Raw genomic sequence first — 13,803 nt, 5'->3', positions numbered from 1 at the left:
CAAATGTGGATTAGTAGAAAATAATATCTTTCTGGCAGCTCAGTAGTTTCTAAAATGGCAGCATTCATATCCATTTTTACTTCCTCCATTGCGAACTGTTTGGTTGTCAACCTTCTGGACATTTGTGGAAGGAAAATTTCTGACCTGCCATGAGGATCATTCAACTACAGCACAGTTTGATGCTGAAATTAATGCTCATTTACATAAAGGAAACAGAGCTTTCTATCCCTCTAACACTCCTTGTTAGCTGACATGATACTCTGAAATCAGAAACTGTTATATTCTAGTCCCAGATCAATTCTGGGACTTTTCCCTCTCTTTCCTTTCCCCCCTCACTTCTTCCCTGGTGCTGTACTTGCTATCAAATCTTAGCACCATTCTAACAGAAAGGGATTTATACCAGCAAATGTTGGGAAGATTAGCATCGAAATTGGGCTAATTAAGCGATTCTGATTTCAATTATAATTAGCGAACAAAAAGCAATAGTTTTCTTCCATTTAGTAACCAGAAAAATTAGGCTCAGTAATTCCCCAAATAACTTTGTCAACGACTGCTTGACAGTGAAAGAATGAACTTTCAAAGGGTGTTCTCAGGCATGAGACAGGATGAAACATGACCAGTCACTCCTACTTACGTGTTCATTTCCAGAACATTTTCTGCCGCAAAATAAAATGTCTTGATCTGTGGGTGGCTGATCTTAATAGCACTTTAGGAAAAGAAAAAGAGAAGAGATATGAAGAAAAATAGTTTCCATAAGAAAGAAAAAATAATAGCTGAATGAATTATTTAAAATATGTATTCACTCCACTGTATTAATCCAGATTACCTTGTCCATCAACACAGCTCTTTCTTTAAAACTTTAGTCTACTTTTAGCTCATTTCCTAGGCCACACACTATTCAGAGAGTATAAACCACAGGAACTAAAAGGGAAGGAATAAAGAATAAAACAAAGTCTTCCATTATTTCATTACATAACTTTGTTGCCTTCTCAAATCTCAAATACTATATGCAGTTTTGCTTCCTCCAGCTCTGAGATGTAAAGAAAACTTGAAAAATGTTGGAAGAAAATACCAGTAGTGACCCAAGGCATGGAACAGCTTCTGTGTGCTGTGCTCAATCAGGCTAAGACTCCAAAGCACGGAAAACTGATGGTTGAGGGAAGGGACATGTGACACAGTAAAATCACAAGAGCACACAGTGGGTAAACAGTGACTGGCTCTTCTGACTTCTCCATCCGAATAATGAAGGTTTTCTCTTGAGGGACACAATTAAAACCATGCTGCACTTTATAGCTTTGAACCACAGCAACACCCCTCCCAACCTTTGAAGTGTACTCAGAAGCAGCTGGCAGTCAGTTCTGCATATAGAGTTTGGAGAGAATATTTTTAAATGTGCACCCTGCTAAAGAAAGTATTTATTCCCTGCACAACCAAGGGCCTCAAGTATAGTCCAAGCTAAGTTGCACCACAGCAGCCTAAGGAATAATCCAGGCTTAGAGGGATGCAGCATTACTTGCATCACTGCTGACCTCCTCAACTAAGAGGGGGCATCTGAGAATTACAGTCTACTCATAAACAGCAAATGAAAAAAAAAAAAAAAAAGGAAAATAAAAAGAAAGCATTTGGCACACTCATCTGTTCTTTTTTATTTGTGGTTTTAGCAAAGCACATCTGGCAGAGATTTTTCAAAAATATTTTTGTAATGTGGTTTTCTTTCAGTAGCTCAATTAATATCTCATTATTTATACAACACAAAAGAACTCCCCACAGCTTCACAGTCAAAGACTACTGAGGCTCATTCCTTGCAATGTTGTGAAAATCATGCAAAATTAGGAACAAGAGATAAACTTACTGCTTTTTTTTGCATTCAATTGCTCGATCCACACTGAAGTCTGGAAGTCTTATAAATCCTTCTGCTTTTTCAGCCTTCCATAAAAGAAAAAAAGATTAAATATCACCACATCAACCAACTGGTAAACCAGTAGACTCCAATGCTGAATAATATTTAACACGCAAGTGCTTGGTTTTGACAGCTTTTTATACTGTGAAAATATATGCTCATCACCATGGGGACAGATTAACGCCTGATGGAATATTTCTATACCAGCTATATTTCTGCAAATCCGGGGTGCAAGTGCACTCCTGTTGGTGCAAGTGGCAGAGTGTAAGCATAGATTTTTTTGACTAGTAAGCATGAACAAGGGTTACATCATCTGTTCAGGTCTGGATGGCATCTACAATCTCAAAGGTGGGTTTGTGCCATGTACACACAGCATGTGTGTATCTAACACAAACATGTAACAGCAGCGCAAAAAATGACCTATGAATAGCTGAAAAATACAATTCAGAAGTGCCCCAGGATGATTCTAAGTAGAAATAGAGAAGGGTGTCCCCTGTGTAATTGCAGCATGGACCATTTTGCAGGGTCACCTGTACACAAGCAAGGCAGAGGCAATGCAGGCTGCTCCCACCCCACAAGGTGCAAGGGGATCATCCCACACAGCTGAGTTCTGTGGTTAAACACTGCAGACCTGCCTCAGAGGGCTTTGGTCACCCAGCTATCACTACCCCTAGAAATTTGCAGGCATGGTGCAAAAGATAGCAATACCCAGGCATACATTTACATTTACATTTACAGTACCCTGTTTACATCCAGTCAGCCCTTTCTGCATGCCAGGAGCTTTACTGAGCATTGACGTCTCTGCTCTCAGTCAGCAGGACTATGAGTCAGAGCTGAGAAGCTGAAGTGACAAGCCTCAAATCCCTGTTTGTGCTGCCTGAAACTGAAACATATGAGGCAGAAACATCTTCCTTGCGACATCTATCTACATACACCTGGTCATCTGCAATGAGGTTAAGAGTCCTCCTAAGATGAGATGAATATATAATGTCAACAAAAATCTGTAGGATATAATGTCAGGAAAAAATGTACTTTCCAAAACACAGAGTGTTCATTCCTGAGTTACATTTTTGCTGCTCCCAGCCATTGCTAGTAGACACATTAAAATTCTGAAAATGTACACTGAGTTAAAGCAGATAAAATACACACAACAATTACAAAGGCAGAGGATAAATGAAGATGACTGACAGTATCTCAAGTCTCATTATGCATGAGTATGATCAGACTATAAAAAGATGTACATCAAGACAAGTCTTTGAGCTTCAATGCTTGGAAGTATGAATCTCCAAGAACTGAAATATTAATACAGAATGGTTACTTCAGTGGGTGGGTATTCCCCTCACATCTGCATATCTGCTCTTTGGTATACAATAAATCATGGCCTAACCATCAGTCCTGTCATTTACATGTATTAAACATTCATGTGAGAAGTTTACATTTCACATCATCACCGATAAATGGTTTGCTGCTCCAAGACACAGACACAGCACCACTGGAAGGGGTTTTTCTTATTTTTCTTTCAGTACAGGAGAAAAAAAAATATTTTTTACATCTGGGCCGAAAAAGTTTCATTTTGTAATGTTTGTATGAAAAAGTGCTTATTTGCTACTTGGGCTTTTAACACTTTCTGATTGTATCTGTAAAACTTGTTTATTGACTAGCTTGGGGACCTTTTGTTTCCATTCCACAGGTTGGAATTTCATGAGCTTAAAGTCATTGAGATAAAATGACAAACTAAACCTAGTATTACTACCCCAGATCCATAGTATATTAAACATATAGGGATGAGCAAATAAATACAGATGAGTAATAAAGGAGCACTATTCTTGGGCTGTACTATACTAAAATTAGAGATTGTATTATCCAGCATTTCAGTTCCAAAAAGATGATAATTTATTTGATTTGGAACACCAAAATTCCTGTTTAGTTCCCAAGACCAATCTGAGAATACCATGAACCAAACTCAAAAAAGCTGTCCATGAGATACAACAATCACTGTTGCACACACTGCTGGATAAGAAATGCATACAATGCCAGTTGCTTCTCTGTAGTAGGAATCCATACTCCCAGTTTAAGAAAAAGTTATCCAGAGACCCTGGGTGAAAGAATACACCCAGGTACCCATGCAGCAATAAATCCATGGCCTGAGCTGGGTAAACCATCAGGTAGGTGAGTGGGTGACTTGGATCTGGGACAGGTTTGGCCTTTCTTCCATGTTTTGACTGCAGTCACAACTCAGCCAATTCCATCTATCAGTGCAGTGACCATTGGTCTAGGCTGTACCCTATAAACAGTTTAGAGTGCTGCAAAAGCACCCGAGGGGATTAAGTCCATGAAATTCCACTGGATAAGTCACTGTCTCTACTGTCAATGTACAAAAGTATTTGAGTGTTTGGATTTTGTATTGGACTAGTGAATTAGCAGCACCCCACGAGCCAGTGTGGAGACACTCGCCTGGAACATTCCCACCCATGCAGAAATGGAACTCGGAATTGAACCACTGACTTAATCCATCAGTAATTCAGATTAGATTAAAATAGAATCCTCTATCTAGACTAGGAGAGCTCCCTCTAAATTACTAACAACTATAGGTCTGTAGGCCTTGATTTCAGTACTTTAATTTTAACAACTGTACAACAGAGAAGCCCCCTATTTCTTATGCAATATTTCACCAGCTCCAGTTGGTAAAAGATTATGTTCTCTCAATTCATTCAAATTTTATACTAATTCTATCTGTGATTTCATATTTGTTCATTTAAAGAAAAATTAATGTTTCATTTTATGTATGAGTTAAATATACTATTTGTACACATCTAAAACCTGCCATCTATGTAGCAGAAAAGAGGGGTTTGATGGGTATGTAGCTTCAAAATTCTCAGGAAAAAAAGGAGAAAAGAAAAAGAAGTCACAAAAAAATCTTAGGGGTGTTATTTCAGTCAGCAAATAGAATTCCAAATAAATCCTAGGAACAGAACATGTGGAAGTCATCTTTTCAGTCATTCTTAGGATAAAAATGTCATTTTAAAACATTTCAAGCATATAGAAATCCTAATTGCATTCTTTCTTCCCAAATGTTATCTCTAACATGACTTTAGCGTGCTATTTAACTCACACGTTTCATTCAAGATTCCTTCAGATTTTGATGTGAAGCTGTAAAATAGCCCTAAAAAACTCAGATGCAAAGAACCTTGACCTATTTTCTACTCAGTCGGGATGTTTAAAAGAATAAGCTGTTATCTCTTGTGGGTTTTATGGAGGTTAGGCTAACATAAATCTGTGCTTTTGCTATTCCAAGTTGTAGAAAAATAATTTCATTAATAACAACAGTCTCTGCAAATTCTTGTGGCAAAAAAGAAAGTAGCCATTTTTTTCACAGGAAAAGCTTTGCACTCAAAAAAAAAAAAAAAAGAAATTATTTATGAAACACAATGCATGAATCCAATGAAAGAGGCTAATGTCTTTTTGAGCTTGCCTCAATATGTTATCTAAATGCGGCTTTAGGAGATTTAGTAAGTCATTTAAAGTGAGTGCAATGTTGCAGCAAGGTTTTAAAACATAGTGCTAGAAAATGAAATATCTTGTTATTATTGTGGAAGAGGTCCAATCTGCAAATCAGGGTAGTCCTCATGGCTTCATCAGTGTTTCAGCACTGCCCCCAGAAGATGCTACGGATGTTGGAGGAGCAGTTCAGCATTTCAGTCTTTTTTTCTCTCTGCCAAGTACACCAATGAGACATCCTATAAAACTGTAAATAATTTGGGTAAGGTATTGGACTATAGGTCCCCAAGCCTCTCAGCTCAGTCAGCTGACATCAATGACTTTTTCTCATCCACATAAGCTGCTATTACAACTCAAAGGTAAAAGATTTTTCTTTTAAAAGACCGTAATTATACAGCTTCCAGCAAAGTTTTTGGAGTGAGGACTAATTCAAATGCAGTGAATGAGGAAAAAAAAAGTACAAAGATAAATAGTGACAGTAGATCACAGCCTGCATCTCTTTAATTTTATATTTATATTTCTTTTCAGCTGTATCCCCATGACAACCACCGTTAAGACATTCCACAAAAATCTATTTCAACTCTATGTGGAAAACCAGTCAAGCTACCCTCAAGACCCACCAGACAGAGGCACTTAGTCCTTTGTCCCATTCCAGCCAACACTATCCAACACAGTTGAAACAAGCACAGAGAGCCAGGAGCCTGGGATTACATGTGACACTCCTCCACCACCACCCCTCTTCCTATGTAGGAGTACTAATTCCCTTTGGGGTTTCAGTATGAGAAATAAAACAGCTAAAGGGTCAGGCAGGATCACAAACTGTACTATTTAAACACTTGTCTTCAAGGCAGCTGCCTACAGAGAGCGGTACTAAAACCAAAACCAAAACAAAACAAAAAAAAATAAACCAACACTAATGAGGAACAGTTGTCCAAGGAGTCTGGTGTTCTTGAATGCACCCAGAAATTCTGACTGCCCAGATATATTTTCTGACATGTCCTGTGTTTTCATTGCAAAACCAGCCCTTCTGTGCTTCCTCCCAGTCCAAACAGCTTCCCCTCCCCAGACTGGGAGTGCTTCCGTGCTGCAAAGAGAAGTTTTCTTGTCTCACTTTTTATAGAAAGAAGAAGGTTGTGTGGGAAGAGGTTCCAGAGCAGCCTACCCAAGCCTGCTGAGACTACTGGGCCCTGACCTCAGCTAGCTCATCGAAAATTTATTCAGATTTGCTTGTGTTCTCTGGCTTTCTTTCAGTGAAGGAGAAGTTTAGCTCTTAGGGTGTCTGATCTGCCATTGCTGACCCTTTTTTTTTTTTTTTTTTAATTCTTTTGAGCTGTGGCATTCACAAAATATTTTATGTTAAATTGAAGGAAATATCAGCTGAAAATTGTCACAACAACTGTCCTATATCATGTATCCAAATCTGCCTCTCATGAGAGACCCAGAACCAGAGTGGCTTGGAGAAAAATTAAGCCAGAGTGACAGAAACATTCAGAGCTTCAGAGGCACATGAAGACAAACTTGACCAAGCAGAAGATGTGCAGATGAGGTTATCTCCCCAAATCCAGGATGATGCGTGTTCCCATACAAATTCCACCCACTCTCTATTTTCTCCATCTCCATTAGAAAAAAGGTCCAGCACCCTGTTGCTATGCTACAGTTGCCAGTGTCTGGTTTTCACACAGCCACAAACGAACCCAGCTCATTTTTTGCCAGAGCCAAACTGGTCAAGCAGAGCTACAGGTATGCAGCGCGCCCCAGTCCCTCTGACATCAGCCCCACTCTTTCATCACCACCTTTGGCATCAGCCCCTGTAAAAGGGCCCATCACAGGAAGCCTCAGGCACGTGAGAAGCAGGACTCCTGTTTCAACAGAACTTGAAACTGCCATGTTGTACAGCCCCCTGGGACCAAGGATTAACTTTACAGAACACAGTGGAAGTGCAGGCAGTCCTAATGCCAGAGACTTGTCAGCAAACAAGTGAATGTGTCGCTGCAATTTCTCTGTCATCAATCTAGAAGTGAGAATATCTGGGTCTAATTGATCCCACGTACAACTCTGAGCATGCCTCTGGTCTCAAGAACTTAAGGGATCAGGTCTTAGCAAAGAACATCTCTCCTCCTTTCCAAACCCCACAGTTACTGACATTCTGCAAACACTGAGTGAACCTATACATAGAGGCTGCCCTTGAAGCTGCCCAAAGAAACCTTGAGTTTTTAACATAAAATAGTGTGTGAGAGTTGGCAGGAGTTAAAAGCAAAGAGGTACTACTGGCTAGCATGCTTAAAGCACACCTGTGATAGGTGAGAACTCAGGGCTGACACAAGACAACAATATTTTGAAGCCATGTTAGCTCTTCAGAGGAAATGAAATAAACTGGAATGAGGCTGGCACTTATTTTTCAGCCTTGTTCTTTTGGGGGCAGTCAGTGACAGTCAGGAAGTAGGCATGGACTAAAAGGGTAAGTGCTGTCTAGGAGCACTTGAACCAGCATGATCATGGTTTTTCTGGATCTCAGGAGTGGAATTTAACCAGGCCAGAACAACTGAAGGAAGTAGAGGAATTTGCACCTCTCCCCTATCGCTCTTCTCTTCCCAGAGGCAAACTTTTCCTAGTCTTGCCTTTTTTATTTCCTCTCATCTTGATTACTCCTTAGGATTATTCCTTTCTGACATTTTCTGTGTCTAAAAAGTCATGTCAGCCAGCCAGCTCACCTTTTTTAAAATGTAGAGCTTGGCCAGAAGTACAACTGCAAACAGATTTGTAAAAGCCAATAAAGTTTTGCAAGGTATTAATGCTGCTTATTGGTATTACTGCTTCGCCATGTCTTTCAAGCAGAGAGATTGTAAGCATAAGGAAAAAAGTGCCTTTTCAAAACTTTTTTTCCCAATATTTCTATCTATTTTCTTTCTATTATGCATGAATTTGACATAGTCTTGAAAGAAATCCATATCAGACTACCACAACATCATAAAAAACAACAGCCCAAGACTAGCAGAGTTGCTTTCCTTTATCCCAAGAAGAAATAGTTAATATAATCTTGAAGTACCAGTCAAAGTTTTTATTTGGATTTTAAAAAGCAAACAAAAAAAATCTCTCTCACAAACACACAAGCAAACAAACACCCCACAAAAAAAAAACTAACACTATGCTCACAACTGAAGGGAGAATGTGAAATCATCTACATGAGTGAAGCTTTGTTTAGGATATGAGGATTTTTTTAATGGCTAAACTATTGTATTTTTTTTCCCTGAAACAGTTAGGAAAAATTTTGATGGGCATTACTGCACTGGAAATAAACAAGTGGAAATCATCCAGATTGCCTTTGATATTTTTTAAAATGCACTAATAATTAATAAGGGTTCCTTCAATCTTTCATTCTCTGCTGTGCCTGTGACATGCTTATTTTCCAGAGCAGCTGCTTTGCATTTAAGGAACCTCATGCCCATCCACAATTCAACATTGCAACTGCTGAGTTTCAAACTATGTTTTTGCTGGCATACCCAAATTCTCTTCACACTCTAATTCTTAGATCTGTCACTCCATCATTTGAATGTCATAAGACCTTTTTAGAGGTAGCAGTGTCAGACAGAAAAGTGATAGGAATAACTATATCTGAGCCTTCCTAGGATGGGCAAGGCACTCTCTCTGCCCAATCAAACAAGCCCAGAGTAAAGCCAGCTGCCCACTACTATTTGAAAAGAAAAGAAGAGGAAAAAAACGAAAAAAACATTAAATAGGAAAAAAATAGAAGAAAAAAGAAAAAGAAACTAAGAAGACACACAGAATGAAAACAGAATAATCTCAGTGTGGAAGGGGATGGAAAGAGAAATAGGAGAGACATTTCTGAAAATTAAATCAATAAGAAGTGAAGAAGCATTCCTGTTTTGAGTTTTGACAAATGTTTGCAAATTGTCTATACCCAGGAAAACATTTCTCAAATTCAAATGCCACCAGAGCCCTTAAAGAAGAGCTCTTTACATGGCAAGACAGACAGCAAGTTAACATTTCACAACTACCTGCTCAACCAGAAAACACATAATTTTCTGCATATTTCAAATTGATATAGACACTTCCCAGATCACAAGTGTCAGGGCTGAGAGATAAACCCAGTTATTTGCACTCCTCCAGGGTGCACCAAAATTGTGACCCCAGGGTCCCCTCTGTCAGTCCCAGCAGATGCTGTTTGTCTGGCCCCCGAAGCTGCCTGTATGCTGTACTCACCAGCTGACTGCTGTACCAATACAGCGATGACTCCTTTAGCACACACCAGAACTTTTTCCATTTGTTGCCAATGAAAGCTCCTTTTTCCTTCTTTTTGTAGAGCCATCCTTGGCAATCGGCTTGCCCCAGCTCTTTGCACGATATCCTCCGTCGGCTCATTATAAAGAACCCTGTGCCATTAAAAATACAGTGTTGTTCTTGCTTAAAACTGCATTACCAGGAAAGATGTTGCTGCCAATTAAGGATATTATCCTTACTTAGGAACCTCAGCAAGTCATCCAAGCATATCTTAAAATATACTCAAAAGTAATTCAGTTTTATAATGGCTGTGACAGTCACACACACTCATTTGAAAGGCTTGCTGGTGTTCAGAAATTAAACAGTAAGCTATAGATAATGCAGATACTAATTAATGCTAAGATAACCATGCACGAGTTTTTGTAAATTAAAAATACAGCCTTTGATCCTTTTAAGAGAAGCATGCATATATTTTCCCTCACACAGCTGCACTGAAAAGGATACATCTATTTAAGTCAGCTAGAGAAAACTATTATGCCAAGTACATGAAAACCACTAGTGTATGTCTGTGCAGGCAGCTGATTCTACCTCACCAATTTCCAGCTTTGATTCAATTAACATACCACAAGGATTTAGTCCAAAGGAACAGCCCGTTGTCATTTTTCTCAGAATCGGTGTAAGAATCAGTGGTGTTAAAAAGCAGCTTTTCACCAGATGAGTAGCAGTACAAAATCCTCACCCTCCCAAGAATAAGACATACTAAGAAAATAACAAAAGAGGAATCCAGGAGAGAAAAGAAAAAACAATCTCTCATTACCTTGACTTTTCTTTTTTGTCTTCTGACGCAAAGGAACCTGTAAGAAATGCAGGAAGGAAAGAAAGGAGGAAATTTCAGATTGTGTTGCAACATTTGTGTAGAAAGGGGAGGGGGAAGCTAGAGAAGGACGTGGTGGTGATGCTGGTGGTATATGCAGGATGGAAACACATAACCCACTCGCTGCTGAAGGGACGTTAGCAGCTGAAGCAAAAAACATGTTAATTAAAATTGATGTATATCTAGTTGAGCAAGAGCAAACACAACCCTATTACACGTGTCTATCTACTACTGCTTCCTGTTTCACATCCACAGACAGCTTCTACTTTGCTGTGTTTGCCCAAATTGTAGTTAAAAAATAGAAGTTAAAACTCCAGCATTTTAATGTTTCATTAGGCTCCATAAGGAGGATTTACAAACATGGGGAGATTAAAATACATGCCAGATGACTGTTAGTCATTTAGCTCATTGTAAGAAATCCTGAAAAAGAAAAAAAAAATTATCTTCACCCTTGTCTTTTTTATTTAATGCAGAACATGTATTTTTTTCCCTATTAAATAGTTTAATAATATTTCTTAAGGAAAAACAAAATCACACAAAATGTATGGAAATTTTAGTCACTGCAAAAATAACACAGAGGCATTTAGTCCTTTGTCCCATAAATAAATTGAATTTATTTAGGCATTTGCAGTATACATATTTTAATCCTGCATAAACACATAGAAAATGAAACTAAAAGAGAGGACCACAGAACAAAAAAGAGGTAATTGAAAATGGAAGGTATGGCTTTTAGAGTAAATTCTCCCCAGACAGACTGGCTGGTTGAGTGATTGCGGACAAAGTACTTGACTTCTCTTCGCCTCAACCTTTCCTTCTCTAGTGTGGGAACTAAAGCATTCACTTTTTTCTATTTTTAGGAAGGGTTTGAAGCCCCCAGATGACAAATGCAGCATAAAGTGAGGTATGATTTAATATGCTGGCCACAATGTTGCTATGCAAAGCCGCTAGCTACCTGATCCGCTGCAGAGCTACGCTATGAACATCCCTAATGTAGCCCCTCCGCCTCCCAGACAGCTTCTCAGGAAAACAAAACCCCATTTCATATCCCTCTTGAAAAAGCTGATGGCTCTTCTCACAGGCAAATTGAAGGTGAATAAGCCTAGACCATCTGCAAGTTGATAGAAGAGCCCACTGTCACCAGTATTTACAAGAGCGACAACTTTCTGAAGCAGGGATCTCTGCAGCGTGTAGCACAGAGCACAGAGCCGTGCCTCGCAGTCCTGTGCTCATCCTGTTTGACATGACCTGAGCAACACTCTTGTGGGAGGCTTTACCAGGCATGAATAATCCCAGACTCCTGCCTAATCACTGAGTATTCTTTTTTCTTTTTTCCCTTATCGTTTTTTTTTTATTGTTCTACCACTGCCTCTCTCTCTCAGACTATTCTCCATGACAACACACAAAGAAAAGCAATAAGAAAACACATCAGCTCTATTAGAGATTCTGCTATTTCCCAATCCTTTTCATGTCTTCATTCCAAAGAAACTTATGCCCTATTTAGGACACATGGAAATAATGTATGGCCTCAGGGAATCAATGGGTCACACAAACTAATTGCTTTCCTTCAGAGCTATCCAAAATGATATTAAGGAAAACAAATATGAATCAGGTCTGCTGGCCCAAAAACAACCGCTTTCTCCAAAGCAACATCACATCTTTGCCATGGCTCTATACTGGGGTCATTTAATCTCTAACAAACAGAAAGTCATTAGAAAAACCAGCAATACTGAGGCAGGATGTGGCTCTCTCTACACAACTGAGGAGGAAGTAATCTTTCCACTAACCTTGTTGATGATCAAAAAAAAAAATAGCATGGTCTATTGCTCATGTGTCAGGAAAGAGTTAGTACCCATGTTATGTAAGACATCTGTAGGGCCCACTTTATATCAGACTGAGGCAAAAACTGGTCAGCTAGTAAGAGCTTGGGCTAGCTAAAATAACTTAAAAATTTATGTGTATTATTCTGCAGCAATGATGGTGTCCTGCTGGAAGTTGATAGGAGTGATGAACCAACCCTCTTGTCTTCCTATATTGTAGGAGGAGTTGGGAAATTAACGGTGGAAGGAAGAGCAGTTTCTCTACAGCCAGACCTGTATTTAGTCTGCCTGGATAAAATCAGTGGTAAATCTCTAACAAAATAACTGATGAATTATTTTTTTTTAAATTAAGATTCATTTCTCATGATCTTTCCAAATATTCCTAAAAATTGAGGTAAATTTTCAAAAAATTAACACTAAGCCTGGAATTCTGCAACTTCCGATTGTGTTTTAGTGCTGTTCAGAAACCCAGCTTCATCCTATAAAAAAATATGTGTTCTGCTCCACACAAGAGAAAGCTCTTATCCCCAAATGCAGCAATAAAATGCAGCATGATTCACAAAATTGCCTTCTCAAATTTTGTTGATCTATAAACAAATAAAAACAACCTCTTTCTCCAAAGCATAGTGTAGATAGGTACTTTATGAAATAAACAAACAGTTTTCAGTAAAAATGTTTTCTTCTCAAACCAATAGAAAACTTATATTTAAATGAATCTACCACAAAATTCATAAAATGCCTCATAAACCCAGTTTGGATTCAATTTTCCATGAGAATACAACACATTAGCAAGTCTCCAGTGGCAAACCTTTTTTCAAGAAGTGAATTAAAGTTTCCTTCACTGAAAGCTCTTTTATAAAAAAGTCAATAATCTTTTATATCAGTGGACCTAGGTGAACATTGATTAAAAGATACTTTTAAGTTTCACTCTTCTAGAGATTCTTACCAGCACAGAGCAAAGAGAAAACTGTGGAAGGCAGAGTTGTTACCAATAAAACAAGGGGTACAACAAGAGTTTGAGATGTAAATATTCTGTAACTAGCAAACATAGCCACTGAACAGTCTGAAACTAAACTAAATGTCATGATTTTGCTTTTAACAATGCTGGGTTTTTTTCTGTAATTTTAAATTTCCTAATGGGAAGTGATGTATTTCATTATCATGGGTCCAACTGAAAAGCTGAGAATATCAGATGTATTTCTATTTCTTCTTACCAAGGGAACTCTGAGAGCAGTAGTTCTCAGAAAGCTCTGGGATAACTGCAAAACATACACTTTTGTACAAGACTGGTAAGAGAGAGTAGGTTTTAATTATTTTGGTAGTCTTTGGTTTGCTAAGGACTGAACAGAATGGGCCAGTGATCCTGCAGAGCTACACAGACTTCAAACTGGCTATCTATTACTCCTGCACTTGGCAAACACACCATGAGCAAGTTGCAAAGGAGCCTGTACAACTGTGCAGAGTTCATTTCCACT

At 38.7% G+C, this 13,803-nt stretch overlaps 1 protein-coding gene across 5 annotated transcripts in view; it reads right to left on the bottom strand.

The window, feature by feature from the left end:
• IPCEF1 (interaction protein for cytohesin exchange factors 1) overlaps positions 1 to 13,803 on the bottom strand; it is a 59,595-nt gene that overhangs the window by 29,306 nt on the left and 16,486 nt on the right. For 2 of the 5 annotated variants that reach the window (XM_059841951.1, XM_059841952.1), the window contains exons 3-6: positions 10,455 to 10,491; positions 9,620 to 9,789; positions 1,853 to 1,926; positions 635 to 706 (exon numbers count right to left, since the gene is read on the bottom strand). In XM_059841951.1, coding sequence (XP_059697934.1) covers positions 635 to 706; positions 1,853 to 1,926; positions 9,620 to 9,789; positions 10,455 to 10,491 — 353 coding nt within the window. Of the gene's footprint in view, positions 1 to 634; positions 707 to 1,852; positions 1,927 to 9,619; positions 9,790 to 10,260; positions 10,428 to 10,454; positions 10,699 to 13,803 lie in introns of those variants that run through there. The other 3 variants (XM_059841949.1, XM_059841950.1, XM_059841954.1) reach the window with 2 other exon arrangements.

The sequence above is a fragment of the Haemorhous mexicanus genome, chromosome 3 (genome assembly GCF_027477595.1).
Source record: "Haemorhous mexicanus isolate bHaeMex1 chromosome 3, bHaeMex1.pri, whole genome shotgun sequence".
NCBI lineage: Eukaryota > Metazoa > Chordata > Aves > Passeriformes > Fringillidae > Haemorhous > Haemorhous mexicanus.
Note: the sequence above shows the minus strand (reverse complement) of the source record. Positions and strands in the feature narration are given on the sequence as shown.